Source organism: Acomys russatus, chromosome 15 (assembly GCF_903995435.1).
Source record: "Acomys russatus chromosome 15, mAcoRus1.1, whole genome shotgun sequence".
NCBI classification, from domain to species: domain Eukaryota; kingdom Metazoa; phylum Chordata; class Mammalia; order Rodentia; family Muridae; genus Acomys; species Acomys russatus.
Genome location: NC_067151.1, coordinates 13120856 through 13144830, shown reverse-complemented (window position 1 = coordinate 13144830; position 23975 = coordinate 13120856). Strand labels below are relative to the sequence as shown.

The following is a 23975-nucleotide window of genomic DNA, read 5'->3' as shown; positions in this document are numbered from 1 at the left end:
GACACCATCAATATTGGATCCTTGGCACGGCTCCTCTGGTTATCCTGTTGTTGCCCTGTGTCATGGAGATCCTGCAGCTTTGGATCAGCAGGACCGGCCCCTTTACATCACAGCCATTTGCAGGTGATACAGGTTTTAGGATGGGCCAACTCAGATCCCTGTATGGCAGCTGCCTGGGTGGCAGCTGAGCTGATCAGCTTGCTGGCTTTCTCTTGTCTGCTGGGTGAGTGCTCCAGCACTGCTCCAGCTAGGCCACCTGCTGCTGTCATGGGCAGGAGGCAGGGTCATCTCTCCTGCTCTCATGCCCTCTGGCTGGCTCCACTGTGTTGCCCAGGTGAGGTATAGGGCTCTGCTTTCCCGAGTGAGGAGCCAGTGAGGGAGAAAGGCCAGCTCTCCCACTCTCATGCCCTTGGGGCCAGGTTTCCCAACTACCTTGTATGGGCAAACTCCCACACTCTTTTGTTTTGTTTTGTTTTGTTTTTTGTGGTGACTGACACTGCCTTTGTGTATGACAAATGCAACTTACAGCCTCTCCCTGACTTGATGTGGTGATGCTGACCTGTGTTCCCTGAGACCCAGTGGTACCGATTGTCTCTATATACCTGTTTCCTATTGATGCTTTCTTTAGAAAATGCCTGTTTAGGGCCATTGTCCTTTAAAATTGTTACTTTTTTTTTTTTTTTTTACTGCCATTGGACAGCATGGGTTGCTTGTGCTTTTGGAGATGAACCCTCTATCACCTCTGTGGTTTGGAAGTATTCTGCAGTTGCCTGTGCACTGGGTCGGTGTCCTGAGCTGTGCAGAGGAGTGTGACTTCTGAGTCTTTCTCCTTCTCTTTGCTTGTGTGCCCTGGATTTGGTCACAGAGTTACTCTGTCTTTTTCTTAGCTATTCCAAAGTAGCAAATCTCACCCCAAAGCCTCAGTGCACGCTGGGTGATTCTGCATGCAGGAGAAATCATGTGTCATTACTTATTAATTATTACTTACACCAAGTAATATGTGTTATTACCTTGCATGTGGGTCTCCAGTTTCCCCAGAGCCATTTCTGGAGGGGGCTGTTTTTCACTGGTGGGGATTTGTAGGACATCAGCTGATGTATACACGCATGCAGCTTTGATTCTGCCCTCCACTCTGTTCTGTTGGTCCCTGTGTCTGTCTGGGGCCAGTATCATACCGTTCTGATTGCTGGAGCTGGAAAGTAGGAAGTGTGCTTACCCGAGCTTCAGTTTTCTTGCTCAAGATTGCTCTAGGTTGTTTATTTACTTATTTTGTGGTTTTTTTAATGCACTTTAGGGTTGTTTTTACCTTTTTCTGTGGTAGAGAAATTCTTCATTGCTCATGAGAGGGGGAGCTTACATTATCACTATGGGTGTCAGTTCCTCAGAAAACTAGTTATTGCACTAGTGTTATACATGGCCCAGTACTGCCTCTCCTGAGCGTATCTTAGATGTTCTGTTTGAAGCAATTTAGATTAGCAGTCAAATGTGTGGAGGATGGTGTGAAATGTGACTGTATGGTGTGTATAAAGTGTGTCACTGTAGGATGGGTTTGAAGTGTGTCATGGTAGGATAGGTGTGAGGTGTGTTTCACTGGACAATGGGTATGAGGTGTGTGTTACTGTGGGATGGGTGTGTGGTGTGTGTCACTGTGGGATAGGTGTGTGGTGTGTGTCACTGTGGGATGGCTGTGTGGTGTGTGTCACTGTGGGATGGGTGTGTGGTGTGTGTCACTGTGGGATGGGTGTGTGGTGTGTGTCACTGTGGGATAGGTGTGTGGTGTGTGTCACTGTGGGATGGGTGTGTGGTGTGTGTCACTGTGGGATGGCTGTGTGGTGTGTGTCACTGTGGGATGGGTGTGTGGTGTGTGTCACTGTGGGATGGGTGTGTGGTGTGTGTCACTGTGGGATGGCTGTGTGGTGTGTGTCACTGTGGGATGGGTGTGTGGTGTGTGTCACTGTAGGATGGCTGTGTGGTGTGTGTCACTGTGGGATGGGTGTGTGGTGTGTGTCACTGTGGGATGGGTGTGTGGTGTGTGTCACTGTGGGATGGGTGTGTGGTGTGTGTCACTGTGGGATGGGTGTGTGGTGTGTGTCACTGTAGGATGGGTGTGTGGTGTGTGTCACTGTGGGATGGGTGTGTGGTGTGTGTCACTGTGGGATGGGTGTGTGGTGTGTGTCACTGTGGGATGGCTGTGTGGTGTGTGTCACTGTGGGATGGCTGTGTGGTGTGTGTCACTGTGGGATGGGTGTGTGGTGTGTGTCACTGTGGGATGGCTGTGTGGTGTGTGTCACTGTGGGATGGGTGTGTGGTGTGTGTCACTGTGGGATGGGTGTGTGGTGTGTGTCTCTGTAGGATGGCTGTGTGGTGTGTGTCACTGTGGGATGGGTGTGTGGTGTGTGTCACTGTGGGATGGCTGTGTGGTGTGTGTCACTGTGGGATGGGTGTGTGGTGTGTGTCACTGTGGGATGGCTGTGTGGTGTGTGTCACTGTGGGATGGGTGTGTGGTGTTTGTCACTGTGGGATGGGTGTGTGGTGTGTGTCACTGTGGGATGGCTGTGTGGTGTGTGTCAGTGGAGGTTAAATGTGAGGTGTGTGTCAATGGAGGAGGCGTGAGGTGTGTGTCGCTGGGGAATGGGTGCAGTGAGGAGGAGAGAGGGCGGCTTGAACCTTGAGGTTTTCCATATCCATCTGCCTTTGTCAGGATGTCCTGATGGGTCATCTATTCATGGTACTTCATCCAGATCAGTGGTTCTCAACCTGTGGGTCACGACCCCTTCGGGGATGTTGCATAGCCTTTTCACAGAGGTCACATATCAGATATCCTATATATCAGATATTTATATTATGATTCATAGCAGTTGCAAAATTACAGTTATGAAGTAGCAATAAAAATAATTTTGCGATTGGAGCTCACCACAACACGAAGAACTGTATTAAAGGGTTGCAGCGTTAGGAAGGTTGAGACCCACTGATCAAGAGTCATGTGACACGTTGCTCCTGAACAGGTCTAGTGACTGGATGTTTCTTACATGTACTTTCAACTTGTATATGGCTACATTTATCATTTTCCCATGTTATGAAACAAAAAGTCATTTAAAATTTGATGTGGGAATCAAGAAGCTCCACAGATGTGCGAGTTATACAGTGTTGCTATTTTTATGGGCACTATTAGGTTAGAACTTAAAGTTGGAAGAACACAGTTTCTGAGATATGAAATTAATTTATTGAATGTGAACATGTAATTTTTTTCTGTCTACTGATAAACAGCTGGATACTTTAAAAGCCACTCTCAATAGAACTTCCAGTGACTTAGAAGCTGTGAGGAAAAACATTTCCAAAGTAAAGAAGGACATTCATGATGAAGCAACAAAGTAAGAAAATACAATATAAATATAAAATTAAATATATTTATGGATTTAGAAAATTATTAGTGGCTAAATTATTTTTGTAAATACAAAGCCTAGGGCCTTGAATGTGGTAGGTAAAATGTGGCACCCCAGTCTCCTGAGCTTCACTCCATCCCACTGAGCTCCACCCCATCCCACTGAGCTCTACCCCATCCCACTGAGCTCCACCCCAGACTACTGAGCTCCATGCCAGACCACTGAGCTCTACCCCATCCCACTGAGCTCTACCCCAGACCACTGAGCTCTGCACCGGACTACTGAACTCTATCTACCCCAGACCACTGAACTCTACCTCAACCCACTGAGCTCCATCTTATCCCTCTGAGCTCCAGTCTATCCCTCTGAGCTCCACCCCATCCCTCTGAGCTCCACCCCATCCCTCTGAGCTCCACCCCATGCCACTGAGGTCCACTCAATCCCACTGAGCTCCACCCCATCCCTCTGAGCTCCACTCCATCCCACTGAGCTCCACTCCAGACCAGTGAGCTCCACCCCATCCCACTGAGCTCCACCCCATCCCACTGAGCTCTGCCCCAGACCATTTGCTCCATTATTAAGCTTCAGATTTACCCCCTGCCCTTCCCCCCCCCCCCATTTTGGTTTTTTGAAGCAGGGTTTCTCTGTGTAGCCTTTGCTGTCCTGGACTCGCTCTGTAGACAAGGCTGGCTTCAAACTCACAGAGCTCTTCTGCCTTTGCCTCCTGAGTGGTGAGATTACAGGTATGTGCCACCATGCCTATCTCTCAGATTTTCTTTGTTTTGTTTTGTTTTTGTGTCAGAGAGGGTCAGAGCAGTAGTTTTATAGCCTACCAGATACATGATGGTAATGAAAATCTTTGCAGCAAAAGAAGCAACTATTTTTTTTCCATCAAATACTCTTTGAAACATGTTTCCTATATTTCCTCATAAACCCTATTTAGATTACAAAAATGTAAAAGTTACAACGAGGTGGTAAAGGATAAATTAAAGATGATAACTGCGAAGGCCATATCTATTGAAGAGAAAGCTACCAACATGGAAGACATGCTGAAGGAGGAGGAGAAGAGCGTGAAGGTAGCATTTGTTTTGAATTTTTACAGAAGCATAGCAGTTTTCAACTGAGCAAAGTAATTAGTGCCTGGGATTAGAGGACAGTGGAGCCTTAAAGGACTCTGCTTCTAAGGTGGCCCCACACTATGCCCTGTAGCCCACTCCCTTCTAGTTACTATTGCGCCCACATTCTCCTACCTGTGGTCCATGTGCTGAAGTACAAGCGTCCACGCTCTACAGCTTATTCTGCTTTGTGATCATTTTGTTGTATTTGTGATAAAATCCTTCCATCTTCATAGTTGGCCCATTGTCCGTATTTCATCTTGAACCCTAACCTTAACTCTAGTCCTAATCTTAGCCCTAACTGTAACTCTAACCCTAACCCTAGCCTTAAGCCTGGACCTAAGTCTGACCCTGACCCTAGCCCTAACCTTAGTCCTAAATCTAACTCTTTTTTTTTTTCTAACTCTAACTCTTAACCACAATCCCAGCCCCAAGCCTAAGCCTAACTATAGCCCTTGCCCTCTTACAATCTGGGAGCATTTTTGGCAAGTGGCCTCTGAAATGTCCCATCTCACTAATTATGCTGGCTTCTTCTTCCACTAGCCTCTAGTGTGCTGGTGACAGTAAATCCAACTTTTAAGAAACTGGAGGAGGTTGCTTTGCCATTTTGTCTTTGGAATCTTGAAGATGTCAGCTTGCTGATTTTTCTGTATTTTGAAGGCAGAGGAGGAGAAAGGATAATGGTGATGGGGCAATCTCTGTGCACCTGACGAGGCCCATATATGACTGCTTATGCTTGATTGTGTCTGCTTCCTCAGTGTGTTCTGAATTCCCATGTCACAAAGCCATTTGACCTGAGTGGTATTTGAGTCTAAATACTGCCTTTTTGTTTCACCTTTCCTTAAGAACACAGTTTTCTATGATGGATAGCTGAAAGACTGCAAGTACATTAGATAGAGCTTTTGATCACACAACATGATTAAAGGGACATTTAAAACCAATCAGGTGAACTGAGCTCACTGCAGTTACAGTTATCTGTACAAGACTTGCACAGAATTGTGCCCATAGCATTTCTTCCTGAATAAAGGGAGGGCCCATGAGGCCTACCCCTCCCAGAAAGACTAGTGGCAATTAATGCTCAGTGCAGGAGCTATCACTCTCTTCAGGCATGTAGCCACAGATAAGCTGCCCATGTGCCACTGAACAACTTTCCACCCATGCTCAGGCAAGTGATTCTAATTAAATTATTCAGTGGACCACACACCAAAAGAAGTCAGAGAAGGCTGGGTGTAGTGGCACACATCTTTAGTTCCAGCACTTGAGAGGTAGAGGCAGGCGAATTCCAGGCCAGCCTGGTCTACAGAGGTATCTGCTCGAACTACATAGTGAGACCTCATCGCAAGCAAGCAAGCAAGCAAGTAAATAAACGTATAAATCATAAAGGAAAGAAAGGTGCCAGTTGGAGAGGAAGGGGAATAAAGGAGGGGAAATTGGTGTGAAATGGCTTCAGTTCATTATATAAATGTATGATACTGTCAGGGACAACTGAAATAAATAAATACATAGATAAAGAAACAAATATCATTTGAAGATACATCTGAATTTATTGCTAGCTGAGCAATGCTAAATGAAGTTCTTAAGTTGAAGGCATATGAATCTAGGTAGATGCCTAGGCCTCCACAAGGGTCTAAAGAGGAATTGGCCATGGTACATATGGTGAACAGCTGCAAAAGACCTTTTCTTTTACTCATATTTAACAAAGAAAAATAGATGAACTTGAAAAGAAGAATATTGGTGCAGATGTACCAATGATATGTTAGAGGGGCGTGTTCATCTCGGTGTGTGCTTGTTTTGGGAAAAGCTCAATGGACTTTGTCACAACTTAGTCCAGGCTGTCAAAGTCGGCTGAGGAATCTTTGCAAAGGTCCTGAGTTCAGTGAGAAGTAACAATTACATGAGAAGTACCATATCAGTTATTGGCTATTTCTTGATTTCTGAAGAGTTGGACACATTAGTCCTGGTCTTGTTAAGTTTCACACTGAGATTCACTGGCTATGAAGGGGGAATGTGCTTATGAGTGAAAAATATGCCAGTATTTAGAAGTGGTAATTTGCAGTTGGTCAGGGGTTGGTAGGTCAAGGGGAAATTTAGAACGTGTTGCTCATGAAACACTCAGGTCAAGATGTGTCCTCGAGGAACATCAAGAGACTTCCTTCTCTTTCCTAGAGGCCAACACAGAAGGGAGAGCAAGCAGTGTAAGCCCTTGGTAAAGGGCCGGGCCAGAGCTTTGCTGGGGAGCACTGGTACCTACTGGTTCTCAAGAGCCAGCAGTTGAAGTGTCATAAATTTTTTAAAGTTTACTGCCAAATATAGCAACTATTAAAACCTAATCTCTATGGAGACTTATAATTAAACGCATTATATTGAAATCATTAGTAACACATAGTGTTCATCATTTGCAAATTATACTCTGATTAGCTGTGTACTCGAGGTTAAAATGACATCTCTTATATATGTCATCTGTATGTTGCTTGCAGATGGCTTCTGTATGCCATCTCTATGGTAGTGTCACTATAGCAGTGGTTTGAAATTGCCCACTGTGGGAGAGCTTACATCACAGGAGTATTTGCCCTTTGTCTCTATCTACTGAAGAGCTGATGGCTATATTTGGCCCTAAGAAGCTTCATATTGGATGGTATAATTTCTTTCTTTACACCCTCATGACTGTTTGATGACTTCTGAACTCACAGGGTGTCTAGTTCTGAGGTCAGGGCAATTTTGGATGGAGTTAGGATAAAAGGTCACATGACACAGTAATCGAAAACTACCATCCTTATCTCCCAGCACCCAAGATCAGAGATTTGGGGAATGACTGAGACTTTCTATTTTCAAGGGCTAAATGTTGTCAGGAGGGCCTCAAGTTTGCTTTTGAGCTCCTAAATGTTAATGTTCCTGTAAATACAAACCTTAAGCTATTATAATTAAATAACTCCTATAATTCTTCCAATTTCTCATCAGGAAGTGGAGTCACAACTGAACATAGTGAAAGACGTGCTATTTAAGAAAGTTCAGGAATTACAGAGGGAGACAACGAAAGAAAAATCCCTGGTAGCAGAAATCGAAGGAACCCGCTCCTCCCTGAAGCATCTTAACCAGCGGTTACACAAACTGGACTTTGAGACCCTGAAGCAGCAGGAGATAATGTACAGTCAGGTACCCGCTCCTCTGTGAACATCTTCTGTAAGGACTTTAATGCCTGTGGTGGTCACTTCCCCCAGCGCCCTACAAAGTGAAGAGTTCTAAGATATCCTAGGCGCATATGCATGTGGCAGCTGGCCACCGTGCCTACCAAAGAGTCTTAAAAGCTACTTTTTTTTTTTTTTTTCAATCTAAAGTAAAAAGGCAAGGGGATAGACATTCCCGCAAGGAAGGAGAGACTGTGCTTTAAAGGAATGTGGAGCAGTGGGACCTGGGATCGAATAAAAAAAGATGGCCAGTGCAGGCTACAGAGGATGGCCAGCGCAGGCTACAGAGGATGGCCAGTGCAGGCTACAGAGGATGGCCAGCGCAGGCTACAGACATAAGCATCTCCCACCCACCTTATCTTCATAATGCATTTGAAGGCATTTCCTTCAGTTTAGCCTGCATACCCCCTCATGTTCTTATTTGTTTCCCAGTACCTCCCCATACTCCTTAATTTTTTAATTGGAAAAAATTCTTACTTTCACAATATCAGAGATGTTAAAACATAATTAAAATAATTCATTAACTATTGAGCTTTCCATGGTTATTGTATCCTTTGAAAAATGTCCCTTAAGAATCCTCAGTGAGAGCCGGACGTGGTGGCGCACGCCTTTAATCCCAGCACTCGGGAGGCAGAGGCAGGCGGATCGCTGTGAGTTCAAGGCCAGCCTGGTCTACAAAGTGAGTCCAGGATGGCCAAGGCTACACAGAGAAACCCTGTCTCGAAAAACCAAAAAAAAAAAAAAAAAAAAAAAAAAAAAAGAATCCTCAGTGACTCAGATCTTGTGATTTTTTCTAAGCTCCCTGATGGCATGGTGGTTGTTTTCTGATGAAGTTTGTGTTGCTGTCCTGTACCCTGACTCTTTTTTTTTTTTTTTTTTTTTTTTTTTTGAGGCAGGGTTTCTCTGTGTAGCCTTGGCAGTCCTAGACTCGCTTTATAGACCAGGCTGGCCTCGAACTCACAGCGATCTGCCTGCCTCTGCTTCCCAAGCGCTGGGATTAAAGGTGTGTGCCACCATGCACCCTGATTCTTGAGCAGTGCTATTGCTCCCCAAATAGGAAGGATTTTTACCCTAATTTGCTGAAGGGCCAAGTTGACTAGTAACTAAGGGGCCCATACCAAACTTAAGAGCACAGGTCATTTACACAGAGGGCTGCTGGTTGTTCACATATACTCACTAACTTCTTTTAAAAACCCATTAACAGGATTTTTACATTCAGCAAGTAGAACGCAGAATGTCACGGTTAAAGGGAGAAATTAACTCAGAGGAGAAGCAAGCCCTTGAAGCAAAAATTCTTGAACTGAAGAAGACACTGGATGAGAAAAAATCCACCCTTTCCTTGTTGGAAGCACAGATCAAGAAGCTCCATGTAACTCATCTTTCTTATGTAGTCTCCATGTCCTGATGAGTGTGTGACACACTGCGGTTGTGGTCGGAGTTATTTCCCGCCCATGCCTATCATAACAAATGTTTATATTTTTATGCTGTCAGAATGTCATGTTTGTCACTTGGCCGGTTACACTGTGAAACTGTTGCATCCCATGTCTCTACCATGTTTTGCTTAGTGCTTACAAATGTAAAGCAAGCTGATTACCCTGATTGTAGGCTATGGCCCTTGTTTAGGGTTGCCCAGTGAGTGCACGGAGAAGGTAAGGTTTGAACTCTGATCCATTTGACTTCAGAGAATTCGTAGAGAGTGCACTGTTTAGAATATTGGCAAAGTCTGCTTTTTGCCACAGTAAGTAACTGAATTAGTCTTTATCTTTGAAGTGCTATCAAGAAGTTGTTTTTAAATGGCTAATTTGTGCCTACACAACTACACAGTTAAACAAGAGTTAGAAGGGAGAAAAATTCACTTTTAGGGATTTTATTATGTTTGTTGTAAGGTAAACATCTGTTAAAGTTTGCATTGTGAGATAGGGCCAAGGATGGGGAAGGCAAAAGGCAGGGCAGGAGTATGGAAACTCACTTGATCAGCACTTGAGCTAGTTGGAAAGGCTGGCGATGAGTGGCCCCTAGTGGTCATAAGTAGAATTGCCTCAAATTATTTTGAGAGCAAGACATTTTTTTTTTAAATTTTTTATTAATTTATTCATATTACATCTCAATTGTTAGCCCTTCCCTTGTATCCTCCTATTCCTCCCTCCCTCCTGCTTTCCCTTTTCTCCCCTCCCCTATGTCTGTGATTGACGGAGACCTCCTCTCCCTATATATGCTCTTAGAGTATCGAGTCTCTTTTTGGTAACTTGAGAGCAAGACATTTTTATTTAATATGACCGCTTTAGATTCATGGTTTGTAGCTTGATGACACAGTTTTTGTAGCATGATGATATAGTTTTCAGGTGGTACCTTGGTTTTCTTGAAAATAGCACTGGCTTTGAGGTCAGGCACATGGTTAAATGTCAAGGTAACATGGCTACTGCTATTTTAACATTCCTAGGCGCTAGTTTTCTCATTAGCTAACAAGAAAAAAGCAGAAGCAATGCATTCTGGGTACTCTACACGCGGTGCTGTTTGACATTTAGAGTAGAACACGATGATATGGGTGAAGATCACAGAGGGCTTTTTAGCTGCACTGTGTGGGGTCTACGTGTTCTTAACCACCATGAAGCTGGCTGGTGCACATGCGTATTCCAGCTCTGTTCGACACACAAACTCACAGACATGTAAGTGATTTCCAAGTTAAAGGTGGCTAACCAGCTGATTTGGACTCTTCTCAGCAGTGGTCAGGCCGAGGGCTTCTGTGTGTGAATGGGGTCTCACCCAACTCCAGCTCCTACCTTCTAGAAGAGAAACCAACTTCAGGTTGAAACGATGTTAACACTTTTGTGTAGTTTACCTTGCTATTTTATTTATGATGTGTGTGCCACTGTGTGTACGTGGAGGTCAGAGGACAACCTTGTAGAGCCAGTTCTCTCTGTCCACTTTCATGCAGGCTCTGGGAACCAAACTTAGTTCACAGCTTGCATCTTTAGATAGCAAACACCTTTCCCCTCTGAGTTAGCTAGCTGCCGCAATCAACTTCATTGTTTTGTCCTAGATATAGTTATGAAATCACCATGTTATTGCTAAAGGTTTCCTCCTCTTATGATTTGGCTGAAATCTTAGGTCTTGATATTTCAGAGAACTATAAATGACAAGAAATGCAGAGAAGAGAGGGAGCGGGAGAAGTGGAGGATAATACGAGTATTATCTTAGAACTAGAAAGTTTGACTCAGGAACCAAATGGGGAAAGGGCAGCCGTAAGCAGGCAGGTGGATATTATCTCCTAAAATGAGAAACCGATACCTGGCATGTAAGACCTGCCCATGTGTCTGGTGGAGTTCAGTCTTATCAAACATTTTCTTTTCTGACATGTGATCACATAGAGCAGCTGTGCCTGTGAACGCTGTCACAGTAAGAACCATCCTGCAACAGGAGATGCTCCTATTTCCATTTTAGAGACGAGAAAACTGACAAGTTAGTTGCCTACCCAAGTCAGATGACTAATGTGGAATTAAGGCCATCTGAGCCCAGAGCATTCTGTCAGCCAAGAGTCCTGTGCTCTCCAGCCCCGCCCGCAGTGGTTTTGCTTTTTTTGTTTTGTTTTTTTACCACCTGGGACTTGGTGCATTTTAATGAGCTATTAGCAGGGTCCTTTCCCCTCCTAAGTGGTGAGCACCTTAAACACTGGGCCGAACTGGAACCACACATGATACTTGGTACTTGGGGTTGCTGTGAGGCTAACCCCAAACCATCAATGATAAAAATTACAAGGTATCTGTGTGAATGTATGTGAATATTTAAAATGATCTGAGGAGAGGTCAAAATTGCTGTCTGCAACTCATTTCATATATACTTCCCCTTCTTTTTACAGAATGACCTCTACTTCACTAAGAAGTCAAACAGCAAAAACAATGATGAGAAACAGTCTCTCGTGAATAAAATAAGTGAACTGCACCTTTTCGTTGATAGATCCGAGAAGGAACTGAACAAAGCAAGAGCTATAAAACAGGTGTGCTGAGTCTGTACACATAGTTGATAAGCTACCTGCTTCCATGGGGATCACAGGAAAATGTAGACCAAGGAAGTACTTAAGGGCAAAATCAGCCACCGTAACCACCGTATCCAAGATTAAGTGTTTAATGTATATTATTTCCTATTTTTAAAAAGAAATTTATTATATGTTGTTATTTTCAAATGTTTGATATGTTACACATGTCTCCAAAACATCAACTCTTCTTTAAAAAGTAATTCTTCAGCACTTCCTACAGGGGCAGTTAATGAGCTCATCATAATCTTCTTAAGTGTCTTGGGGGCGGGGCTGTTTGTTTCTGATGTCCTGACAATACATGTAAGTCCTGTGGTCCACAGTTAGTTCCTTGGAGTGATTCCTATCCATGTAATTGAGCTAAAAATGAGTATTTTAGGGACTTGAACTATATTTAAGCTAAATTGTTCTCTAGATAGTCCACCAGCCACACATAACACTCTACTTATTTTACCATCACTGTGGCTGGATTAGGTTTCCAACTGGGTGGACAAATATGGAATCTCATTGTTTTAGTTTGTGCTTTTTACTTGGAAACAGTTCTTTAAAGTTTAAAACATTTATCTAAAACATTATATTATGTTCCATAATTTTTCTTTTTTGAATAGCCAGTTTATATTCTTGATTCATTTTTTTCCATTAAGGGAGTTATATTTTTGCTTTTTAATTTTAATTGATTTATAAATTATTTTATTATAGAACTTGTTTATATTGCCAAAATTTCTTCATTTGCCTTTAAACTTTCCTTGAGTGTTTTTTACATGAACCATTTAACATGAAGTCTTAAGGGCTTTTACTCTAAACTGTTTATGCTTAGAGGCTTGTGTTAAAATCAGACAATGCCTTGCTCTTTCTACTGGTTGCATTGATTTTGTCCTCTGCATTAGGTTTTTTTTTTACTCACGAGGAGTTTCTTTCTGTGCATGTGAGGTGCAGAGATCTCATCTCTCGCCACCTGAAAGCTGTGCTTGGGAAGCAGCTTGCTTTACACGCCAGGCTGTTTGCTCTAGGTTATTTCATTGGAAAGTCAATCGATTTGCTGACTTCTATGCAATACTTTACACATAACAAAATGGTTTTAAAGTACAGATGTATGCCCACAATATTTTGTGATTGTTACTTTGGAGTATGAAGATGTTTGTTGGTAGGACAATTTGATTGTAGGGAAACTGTATCCTAGTAAAGCTTGAACTTAAATTTGAATTATTGAAAGTGATTTAGAGCAGTTACAGCTCCACCCTCTTTTTCTGGCTGTTGTCAATCAGTGGTCTAATTGGAAAATGTGTGTTTTCAAGTTTGATTTTTATCACAATAAAGAAAAAACTGGCATAGAAATAGTTATTTCAATACATAAATGTTTTGCTTTCTTGGTAGGATTTGATGATCGAGGACAATCTCTTAAAGCTCCAAGTTAAACGCACTCGAGAAATGCTTCACAGCAAGGCAGAAGAAGTCTTTTCCCTGGAGAAAAGGAAACAGCAGCTGTACACAGCCATGGAAGAAAGAGGTGAAGAAATTAAGGTGCACAAATCCATGCTTGCCTCACAGATCAGATTTGTTGACCAGCAGCGACAAACTGTGAGGTAATTATCATGTTTTGTCTCTGCTAAAGAACTTTACAAAAACAACACCAGGAGAGCTACCTGTTCCCTGACACCTCCCTCATGGCTATCTTTGCCTCTTCTGACAAGCTCTGAGCCAGAAATCCATTGCTTCCTTTCGACTTATCCTGCACCCTTAAGACATATCCCTATAAAGATCAATAATATACTTGGACTTACTTTTTAAATGCATGTGTATTCATATATATGTATATGCAAGTGCATGCACATGCCTGCAAGTGGAGGCCAGAGGACACTCTCAGGTGTCTTCTTCAAGAATGTCCTCCCATGTGACAGGGTCTTTCACTGGCCCAGGGTTCATCAGTTAGGCTGGTCTGGCTGGCCAGTGAGCCCAGGGATCCTCCAGTAACCATCCTCACAGTGCTGGGAGTACAGGTTCCTGTGACTATACCTGACATTTTTATATAGATTCTGGAGGCAAACTTAGGTTCTTATGCTTGGAAGACAAGAACTTTGCCAAATCTTAGCTGTTGAAACTGGTATTTTGCTTATGATTTCTTAAACCAAAACAACCAACTTTTACATAAAAAAAAATTATTCCCTTTACATCCTGGTCATATCCCGCTCCCTTTCCTCCCCAACTCCCCAGAGAAGGGGAACACCCCGCCTCCCAGCATATCAACTTGCATCAGGACTGAGGGCATCCCCTCCCCTATACCCTAGGGAGGCAGTCCCACCAGAGGAAAGTGACAAAAAAGCATGCAGCAGAGTCTTTCAGAGCCAATCCCCACTTCCTGCATCAGGGTACCCACATGATGATCAAGCTGCCCATTGGCCACACTTGTGCAGGGGGCCCAAGACCAGTCCATGCATGGTCCCTGGCTGGAGCCCGACTCCACAGGCCCCCTTGGGCCCTGGTTGGTTGGTTCTGTGGATCCTCCTGTGGAGCTCCTGTTCCCTGAGTTCTCCATCTTTCTCCCCAGGCTCCATCACTGCTCCACCCCATGTTTGGCTGTGGGTCTCCAAATACGCTTCCATCAGCTGCTGGGTAGAACCACCCAGAGGGCACCCATGCTAGGATCCCAGCCATAAGCACAGCAGAGTATCTTCAGGAGTGCCAAGGATTGGCTGTCTCCCATGGGTGGTCTCAGGTTGGCCCAGCTGGACATTTCCTCAATCTCTGCTCCATCCCTGTCCCTGCACATCTTGCAGGCAGGGCAAGTCCTCAAAGTTTCTGTGGGTGGGTTGGTGTCTTCCTGTTTCCACTAGGCATCTGGTCAAGTCAGAGGGCATCCTCTTCAGTCTTCATGACCCCTGCTACTAGCAGTCTCAGCTAGAGTCACCTCCATATTATCCCTGGAGCCTAGCCTGTTGTAGGTGTCCAGCTTGTCACAAAAGAATCCCGTGCACACGGTTTCTTTTCTCTCTGCAACCCTGTTCACCTGCCCCGACTCACCCAAGGTCTAATTCGAACTCTCGTTTTTCTCCATGCTCCCTCTTACCCACTTCCACTATTCTATTTCCACTTCTGAGTGAGAACTCCCTTGAGTCCTCCTTATTACTTATCTTCTTTGGGTCTGGTTATCCTGTATTATATGGCTAAATTCCACTTATAAGTGAGTACATTCCATGTGTGTCTTTCTGGGTCTGGGTTAACTCAGGACAATCTTCTCTAGTTCCATCCATTTGCCTGCAAAATGCATGCTTTCCTTGTTTGTAATGTACCTTGTGTAAATGTACCAGTTTCTTTATCCATTGCCGAAGCAGCTTTCTTGCAGATGTTTTAATATCATTTATGAGATTATTCTTGGCCATGTGTTATTTTTTTGTTAATGCTAATTCCATTTAAAGCATGCCATCTTTGACTGGTTATGGGCATATAGGGACATCATACTCAGTTCCTATGTGTTAAGCATTGCACATACTAAGGTAGTAGTTTTAACAGTAGGCATATCTACTCTAATTTTCTGGGTGCTCCTCTCCTACCATTTTTTAATACTTTTGCTTTTTTTTTTTTTTAAAAACCTATAAGGCTTTTTCCTTTACTGTTCTAAGACCTTTAATACTGAATGACAGTAATTAGATACCTTTATATTTGCCTGATCTCAAAGAGGTTTCCTTATTTTATAAATATAAGGGCTTTTGCAATCTAACTTAATATTTACTTTTTGCAGTGCTGGGGATTGAAACAAGGGCTTCCTACGTGCTAGACAAGCTGAGCTACATGCCTCAATCCTGTTCTAAGATGCCTGTCACCATGTTAGAATATTGTGCCCGGACTTGAACTCTTTTATTTTAACCTTTATTATATACTTTTCCTGTTTATTGACATCACATTTCCTCTGATTTAACATAATTACACCAACCAGTTTTTCAGTCAACTTTGTAAGTCAACTTACTGCTTGTATACTCTGGATTTTGCTTGATAGTATTTTATGCATTTTTAACTTGTGTGCAAATGATCCTTGATTCCTTTTGCTTCTATCATCAGATCTTGCAGTTGTGTATGCCTTCATAAAATGGTGTATGTTTCTTAGATTTCTCTACTCTGGTTAAATTTGCAAAAGAGCAATTTTGGTTTTCTTCCTAGACTTTTCAAAGACTTCACTGGGGGCTTTGAATTTTCTTGATGGGGAATGCTCAACCACTGATTCAACTTATTGTTTCAAAATGTGTTTCATACTTCTATTTGGTTCAGGGTTGTTTTTGAAGACAAGGGAAAGGGTTTCTCTGTGTAGTTCTGGCACTTGCTCCGTAGACCAGGCTGGCTTTGAACTCAGAGATCCTCGTGCCTTTGCTGCCTGAGTGCTGGGACTAAAGGAATGCACCGCCACTACCACCCAGCTTGATTCAGCTTTTATAAATTATATTTTCTTCTTTGCAGAAAGCAGCTCTTGCTGCTGCAGTAATGTTCTGTGAGTATATGTATTTTTTTTGTCTAACCTTGCCTCCCCTCCCCCCCAAGGCAGGGTTTCTCTGTGTAGCCTTGGCTGTCCTGGACTCACTTTGTAGACCAGGCTGGCCTGGAACTCACATCGATTGGTCTGCCTCTGCCTCCCAAGTGCTGGCATTATAGGCATGAGCCACCATGCCTGCATTGCCTTCCATTTTTTTATGAACTATGTAAAGTTTTTTTTTTTTCTTGTTGCCAAGGCATTTGTTTCCTGTCTTTCTCAATTTCCTTGTGAGAAAATAAATATGTTTATTACTAGTTTGTTTGTGAGACTTGGTATTGATATCTATGTCAGGCTAGCCTTGGCCTCAGAGTCCTGCATCTGCTTCGCTAGAATCAGGATTGAAGGTGTTTGCCACACCTGGCTTTTCTTGTTTAGAAAGGTACAAGGATGAACTTTGGGTTAGTCTGCCATTTTTAGCTGATGAGAAAGTTTTAATCATATGAGACTGAGTATGTCCTGATAATAGTTAAGAATTCTAAAAAGGCAACTTTTGACCTAAATGTTTTTTACCACCAGCTTTTTTTCTAGAAGTTAGTGGTTTACTTTCATGAGGTTACAGCAAGTGGGTCAATCTTTGTCCCGCCATGCAGACGTGACCATTACTAGTATTACTAAAACTCATGAAAATAGCTCATAAACCTTTACTGAAACAAAAGGATAAAGTAACTACTGGTGCACCAAGTACTGGGGCACTCTATGAATTCTTTTAATGCCTTGTAGAGAGAGACACTACCTACTGCTTCTGCTGTTTGGATAGCAATAAGAGGTCATTCCCCACCCCCACCCCCGAGGAAAAGTTTGGTGTGTTTTCTTGTTTCCCACTTAAAAATACTTGGGGGTTCCTTAACGACTGTAGTATCTACTGGAGCCCCTTCTTGCTCTCATGAGATATGGGAACAAGCCATGCAGATGGGAAGCTCATATTTCTTTTTGTGTCATCTCTGTTACAAGAGTTTCTCATGTCTCCAGCTAGCATCCATGGAAGTATGACAAGTCACTTGTTCAAGTAGGGTAAACTCTTGAGATCTTCACTCAGAATTATTAAAACAAAAGAGCACTCTAACCTGCTTCAGGATAGTAATAAAACAAGTCTAAAAAGTCTTCAATAAGAACACCTACTAATTTTCATTTCTTTCTTTTCATATTAGTGCTGAATTTCATGAGCGGCTAAGTAAAATTGATAAGCTTAAGAACAGGTATGAAATTATCACTGTTGTTATGCTGCCTCCTGAAGGAGAAGAGGAGAAAACACAGGCCTATTATGTAGTAAAGGTAACATTTACCTGACATACATCTATGACTGTGAAATATATATTCAGTCAATATATATTCACATAAATATATATTCATACCTCCCATGTCAAATATGCAAAGTATTCCTTGGTAACTAAACTTAATCTAGCTTTTAACAGAAATTACCCATGGCTGGAAGTGGAGAAAAGTAATGTCCTGTTTTTATAGGGATGTCACATCTGTTGGATTGAGGTCAACTATAGTGACCTCATCTTGACATCTGCAGAGACCAGACTTCTGGATGAGGTCACACCATGTTCCTAGGTGTTAGGACCTCAGTACATCTCTTTCATGGCCACGGTAGCTCCTAGTGTTGGTCCTGCAGTAGCCTTTGGCCTATGTGTGGAACACACCAGGTTGTTTTCCATGTTTCAAATTTAATGTCTGCTTCTGCTTAAGAGCAAAACTGGAAAAACATACCAAAGAGCTAGCATCCTTCACACCTCATTCCCAAGACACTGTGTTTATAAGCCAACAGTCTTGTTCTGATCAAATTTGTGAGACATTAAAAAGTTGCAACTGTTTCAAAATACGAACTTTCCCAACCCAAAATAAACTACTACTACAACAACTACCACTACCACACACACACACACACACACACACACACACACACACACATTCTCTCTCTCTCTCTGATTTACCAACAGAGGGAACAATCACTTTAGAATGTAAAGGCACACTCAGAATTAAGTCAGAAATTTATATAGATGAACAAATTAAACTAATTTAAGAATGAACTGAGTTTAGGTAAGTGGCATTTATTAAAGTATTCCACTGTTACAATCTGTCTCACTCATTCCCTATTTAACTGAAACAGCAATAGATCTGACTTTTATTGTTTTGGCTATACTTCACATGTACAAATTACATGTATTTCTAGGTTAACTTTATGTTTCCAAACATGTATACATTTATTTTTATTTTTAAAGGACTCAAATTTCTAATTATTTTTTATTTTTAAAAATAATTTATTCAGATCACATCTGTTATTCCCTCAATTACATGTATACATTTAAATTAGGGGTAATCACATATTATGTATCATTTCTTTGTGGGTTTATAATATAAATGTTGCTGCAAGTTGATAGGCTTTTGGGAAATAACTGGCTCCCAAGGATACTAATCTCATCAGTGGATTAATTCACCAATATTTAACTGTTGGCATTCTAGAGGTGGTGGAGCCTAGGTAAGAGGAAGTTGGAGGCATTCCTTAGGAAGGGTTATCTTGCCTCTTCTCTGCTTTCTGGCTACCAGGAAGCAAGCAGCTAGGGTTTAACCACATATACTCTGCCCTGCTTTACTACAGCCCAGAAACAGGAACAAGTGAAGAGATAAAAGCCTCTGATACTGAGCAAAATGCAGGTTTACTTCTTTATGTCAAGTATTTTGCCACCAATAAAGTACTATTTATTTTAAATGTGTAATCACGTTTTGAAACATAATAAAAATGCCAATAAAATGTTAAGAATGAAAACAGCTTTCTCATTGACTTGGTTTAAATATGCTTAAAGCTGGTTGAATAAGACTTGACTAAAAAAAGGAGGCTTTATAGCAAGTAGACTTTAATTTCTTGCTATTCTGCCAGCCTTAGAGTTCTTTGGAATTGTAGAGAACTCTGAGAAGGCCATCACAGAAAGTTACTTTGGTAAGCCCATCATGTAAAAAGTTTTGATATTTAAGCAATTTACAGGACTTTATGTTTTTAGCTACACTTATTACAAGTACTATCATCATTTGTACAGGTGGCTTTAAAATAAAATTTTTTTTCTGTACATGTGAGACCAGAGAAGTCAGATCTCTTGGAACTGGAGTTACAGGTGGTTGTGATCTCTCTGATGTGGGTATGGGGAACCAGACTTGGGTCCTCTGAAAAAGCAGCAAGTGATCTTAACAGTTGAGCCATCTTTCTGGTCCCAAAGTTATCTTTTAAATTGTGATAAAATATGTTAGAAAATACACCAACATGATTTTCCTGGATATACTCTGGTCACTTTTTACCCTTAGTTTGAATCAAATAAAAATCAGGTCCCCAAATCTCTCTCAGATGAAACATTCTTATTTATAGTTTCAAGACCTTTAGGGTCACCAGAGCTAAAAGTCACTTTTTTGAGTCATTCCAGAGATCTGGTAGTTGCTTAGCTCCCCATCCCCCTTCCTCCTGGTGTGTTTTAGGTTGGCTCTATTTCCACCATGATTTTTTTATCCTATATATATGCTGTATTTTAAAGCCTAAGCATTTAGTCTTATGTATGAAACTGAGTGTAGGAAGTAAATGCCTGGCAAGCATGTGCAGGTCCCAAGATAAGCAGAGATTGCTGTGAATTAACTATTTTCTGCTTCAAAGCTCTGTTCTGTACTTTATAGGCTGCTCAAGAAAAAGAAGAACTTCAAAGGGAAGGTGACAGCTTGGATGCTAAGATCAACAAAGCTGAAAAAGAAATCTATGCTCTGCAAAACACCTTGCAAGTACTGAACAGCTGCAACAACAATTATAAGCAATCTTTCAAAAAAGTGACCCCGTCAAGTATGTAGCAGCCACTACAACAAATGTGGTGAAGACTACAGTTAAATATATATATAGGGGAGGGACATTATGATTCATGGAGAATACAAGTGTGTCATGATTGGGCCTAAAAACAAAAACTACCCAATTATGCTCCTTCCTGCTTGTTTGAACCAGTACCAGATGTTATTTACATTATTAGCTGGTCCCCCGCCACCCCCCCTTTAGGGAATTGAATCTGGAAAAAATGTATTGCTACTATAGCTGACTAAATAAGAAATGGCTACTGCATGCCTATACTGTGTTTTTATATGGATCTAAGCCATGTAACCTTTCATAACAAGAAAGTTAGAGGTGTATTTAGGTAGCTACTTTAAGGTAGCTTTCTGCATATTACACTGGAAATTAAAATTCTTTCGTAGGTGATGAGTATGGATTAAAAATTCAACTAGAAGAACAAAAAAGGGCTGCAGATGAGAAATACAGATACAAACAAAGGCAAATCAGAGAACTTCAAGAAGACATTCAGGTGAATTCTATAAGTCTTTTAGTAATAAGCCCTAAATAAAGGTCAACTACCATTATTAGTACTTAATCTTATATAAAGAGCATCTTTAGGGAAGTAGGCCTTGAGAAACTTAAACCTCATTTAAAGAAGAAAAGCAAGTGAAGGAAATATAAAGGAAATCAGTTAAAATTCTATTGTTGGGAGGCAATAACTTCATTAGTTCTCAACCACAACTAGACAATTATGAATTATCCACTAGCCATTACTTAGTGACCCCCACTGACTCTCCAAGGTCGCATTTAGACTGTAAACACAAAGTGTAAACAGACACTCTAGTGAAAGCAAACAACTCAGGACAGAAGACTGTGCTTTGTTAAGTAGGCCCTAGCTAAACTGATGGATGACACAAATTGTGAATCTTTGAGAATTGGGTAATTTCAAGCAATCGTTCCTATTTTTTCCCAAGTGCTTTAAATAGTTCCCAGTAGAATTATATTCAAAAATAATTCACAGGACCATTATACTTCTTATCCACGTATAAATACAGTACATAAGAAAACAGAATAATTCAAATTGAGGGAAGAGCTGGAAAATGGTGAGCAGTTAAGTCAATTTTTTATTCTGACCATATGTTGATACTTTTTATTTTCTACAGAGCATGGAAAATACTTTTGAAGTTATAGAACACTTAGCAAATAATGCCAAAGAGAAATTATCAGAGAAACAAACCTATTCACTTCAACTTCATAAGGAGATTGAGGAGCAGAAGCCAAAAATAGAACGAATAACTAAGCAGGTCCTGACTGCCTCTTAAAGCTGACCCTAGAATTCACACCTCTCGAGTACCAAATGGACTCCCCCTTCACTTTGTAGGAAACAGGCTTATGTAATATTTGACTGCTATTTCTTAACAGTGTGGAAGACTCAGAAGAGAAATTCGCATTTTGAAAGGAACAAACGATGAAACACTAGAAGAACAAGACATTAAACTCCGTGAGATTAAACAGTTTCACAAGGACATTGACCAAATGTTAGTTAATGTCATGGAAAATGATGAAATCCACATCATTCTTAAAACATATTTTGAGCAGGTAATAGAATACAACATATTGTCTGTGCATTTTATTACTTTTCTTTTAAAATGTGTAGGACTAATGATTAAAATATTCTTTCAGAGTGGCTTAGAACTACCTACAGGTAAAGGCCTGAGCTCTAGAGCTTCTTCACAGTCTTCAGTTGCATCAGTCAGGTAAGGGGAAGCGGGTTCTCAACTCTCACAGCTACTGCTCACCTTAGCAACCTCCCTGTACCAGGATTCCTGCAGCTGCCAACAATCCTATTATAGCACAGTTACTATGACTAATAAGCTCTTTTAGGGAACAAGGTTGTGTGAAAATTGGGGTGATAGAGTTGACATTTTGGGCAAACTCCAACTCTGGGGAAATTTAAATTTTTTTGAACTGTAAAAAGGCAAGTAAGATGCACAAACAATTAATTTTGTAATTATAGCTACTTCTGTGAATGTCTATGGACCCAACTTTACAATGTTGTAGGGTAAGTCATGGACACTAAGTCTTTGTGGACAGGTTTATTAAGGACAAAGATGCCAATTTCAGTATTTCTAATGTCCTGTAGTTGACAGCTTTTTACTAGCCTGTGTAACTGTCTCATGAAGGAAAAAAGAGAAGAGAAGAGAGAGAGAGAGAAACAGACAGAGTTTTAAGTTTAGCTGGGCATGGTGGTGTACACCTTTAATCCCAGGAGGCAGAGTCAGGTGGATCTCTGACTTCGAGGACAGCCTGGTCTACAGATTGCGTCCAGGACAGACAAGACTACAAGAGAAACCTTGTCTTGAAAAACCAAAAAGCAAACAAACAAACAAACAAACAAACAAAACAAAAAAACCCAAAACCTTCTACATAAATGTATTAAACTACTCAATGTATTTATTATGTATTAAATTTTCTGTACTTTTTATAAAACATATTATTTGAGAGCCAGATGGCTATTTTCCAGATGGCCTCATCATTTTCCTTGCCAAAACACCCTATTTTTCACTTCAGCTTAAACTACTTGAGCCTATCATTCTGATCACTTTTTAAGCACCCACTCCTCCTTTTGGTGCCATCTTACAAACTATTGCTTCTAATTCTAAGAAACTGATTACAACTGAAAATATTTTTCTCACAGAAAAAAACTGTACTATTTACTTAAATTATGCTTATTTCTTCTTTCGAAAGATTTGGTTATACTTTTAAATTTTATTAAAACTAATGGCTTTTCTAGTTCTTTAATTACTTATAGAATTAAAAAATATTTTTGCCAGTAAAAAGGTATATTTAAATTACATTTTGCATTAAGTTTATAGTAAATCCTTTCTTGTTCTAGGCCACTTGAGGGCCCACGCTCCCGCACCTCTCCACCTACACCTACGGCTAGAGTGGTGCAGCTCAGCTTCCCGGAATCTCCCTCAGGGAGCAGCAGTTCCAGGCCATCGAGCAATGGCAGTAGTTCCAGCAGTCGTAAAGGAAGGAAGCCCAACAAATAAAGCATGTTTTTAAATATCTTGTACAAATGTGAACACAAATGAAAATCTCATTAGCAGTTAAGTCTCCCTCTTTTTCTGGGGTTCCATTGATTAAAGATACAGGCCTACTAAAATAGTACCAAAAGTACAGGCCAGACAAAGTTCTGCACAGTGGCTATAAAAGCTGTCCGAGAAAAGAACAAAGGCAGTTTATAGAGAAGGAAAATTGCAGAACCTTCGGCAGGCCGCAAGTGATAAAGCATTGATCTCTATAGCGTTAGATGTTTTATGAAGTAACACACTTACATGATTCTTCACAAATACACTTCTAAAGATTTATTTTATATCTCCATAAGGAAACTTTCAGTTATTCTAGATTACAAAATTAAAGTAAAAAACAAAAAAGCAAACAACCCGATTCTCAGAATTTTTTTTTTTTTAAAGGCAGGTTGGACCTGCTACAGGCTGTTGTTTGTTTGATTTGGTCATAATTTGTAACCAAAAAATAGCATCATTACCACTCCCTCAAGAAAACATTTAGAAAAAAAAAACACATACTTTATTTCTATATATGCATACATAAACTGTAACTTATGCTGCTGAGATTGCTTCTACTCTGACCTTGAAAGAACTGAACATGTTAAATTTACACTGGAAGTAGGTATTGCATACTGTATTTAATATTGTTTTTCAGCTAATACTTTATTTCCAGCACTTTGATTTTTTTTGGACTAGAGTGAGAAATAATACCATAAAGCTCCATTTCCAATACAAATCAGCATCTCCTTTAAACCTTGGAAAAGTATTCATTACAAGAGTGATTGTCTTAGAACCACTACTCAGTTACTTCTGAAAACGCAGTAGTGGTAGTAAATGTTACTATTGATGATCATTTTTAATTTAGAAATA

The 23975-nt window shown here is 41.0% G+C and overlaps 1 protein-coding gene across 1 annotated transcript in view; it reads left to right on the top strand.

Annotated features, from left to right (window-relative positions):
- Positions 1–23373, top strand: part of Ccdc39 (coiled-coil domain containing 39) — a 41041-nt gene extending 17668 nt beyond the window's left edge. Inside the window, exons 8-20 of the mRNA XM_051157056.1 lie at positions 3268–3371; positions 4327–4459; positions 7457–7651; positions 8888–9052; positions 11540–11677; positions 13088–13296; positions 17381–17504; positions 19893–20052; positions 20454–20560; positions 21195–21335; positions 21454–21630; positions 21715–21788; positions 22928–23373. Coding sequence (XP_051013013.1) covers positions 3268–3371; positions 4327–4459; positions 7457–7651; positions 8888–9052; positions 11540–11677; positions 13088–13296; positions 17381–17504; positions 19893–20052; positions 20454–20560; positions 21195–21335; positions 21454–21630; positions 21715–21788; positions 22928–23087 — 1887 coding nt within the window. The 3' untranslated portion in view covers positions 23088–23373. The remainder of the gene's footprint in view (positions 1–3267; positions 3372–4326; positions 4460–7456; positions 7652–8887; positions 9053–11539; positions 11678–13087; positions 13297–17380; positions 17505–19892; positions 20053–20453; positions 20561–21194; positions 21336–21453; positions 21631–21714; positions 21789–22927) is intronic.
- The last annotated feature ends 602 nt before the right edge of the window (positions 23374–23975 follow it).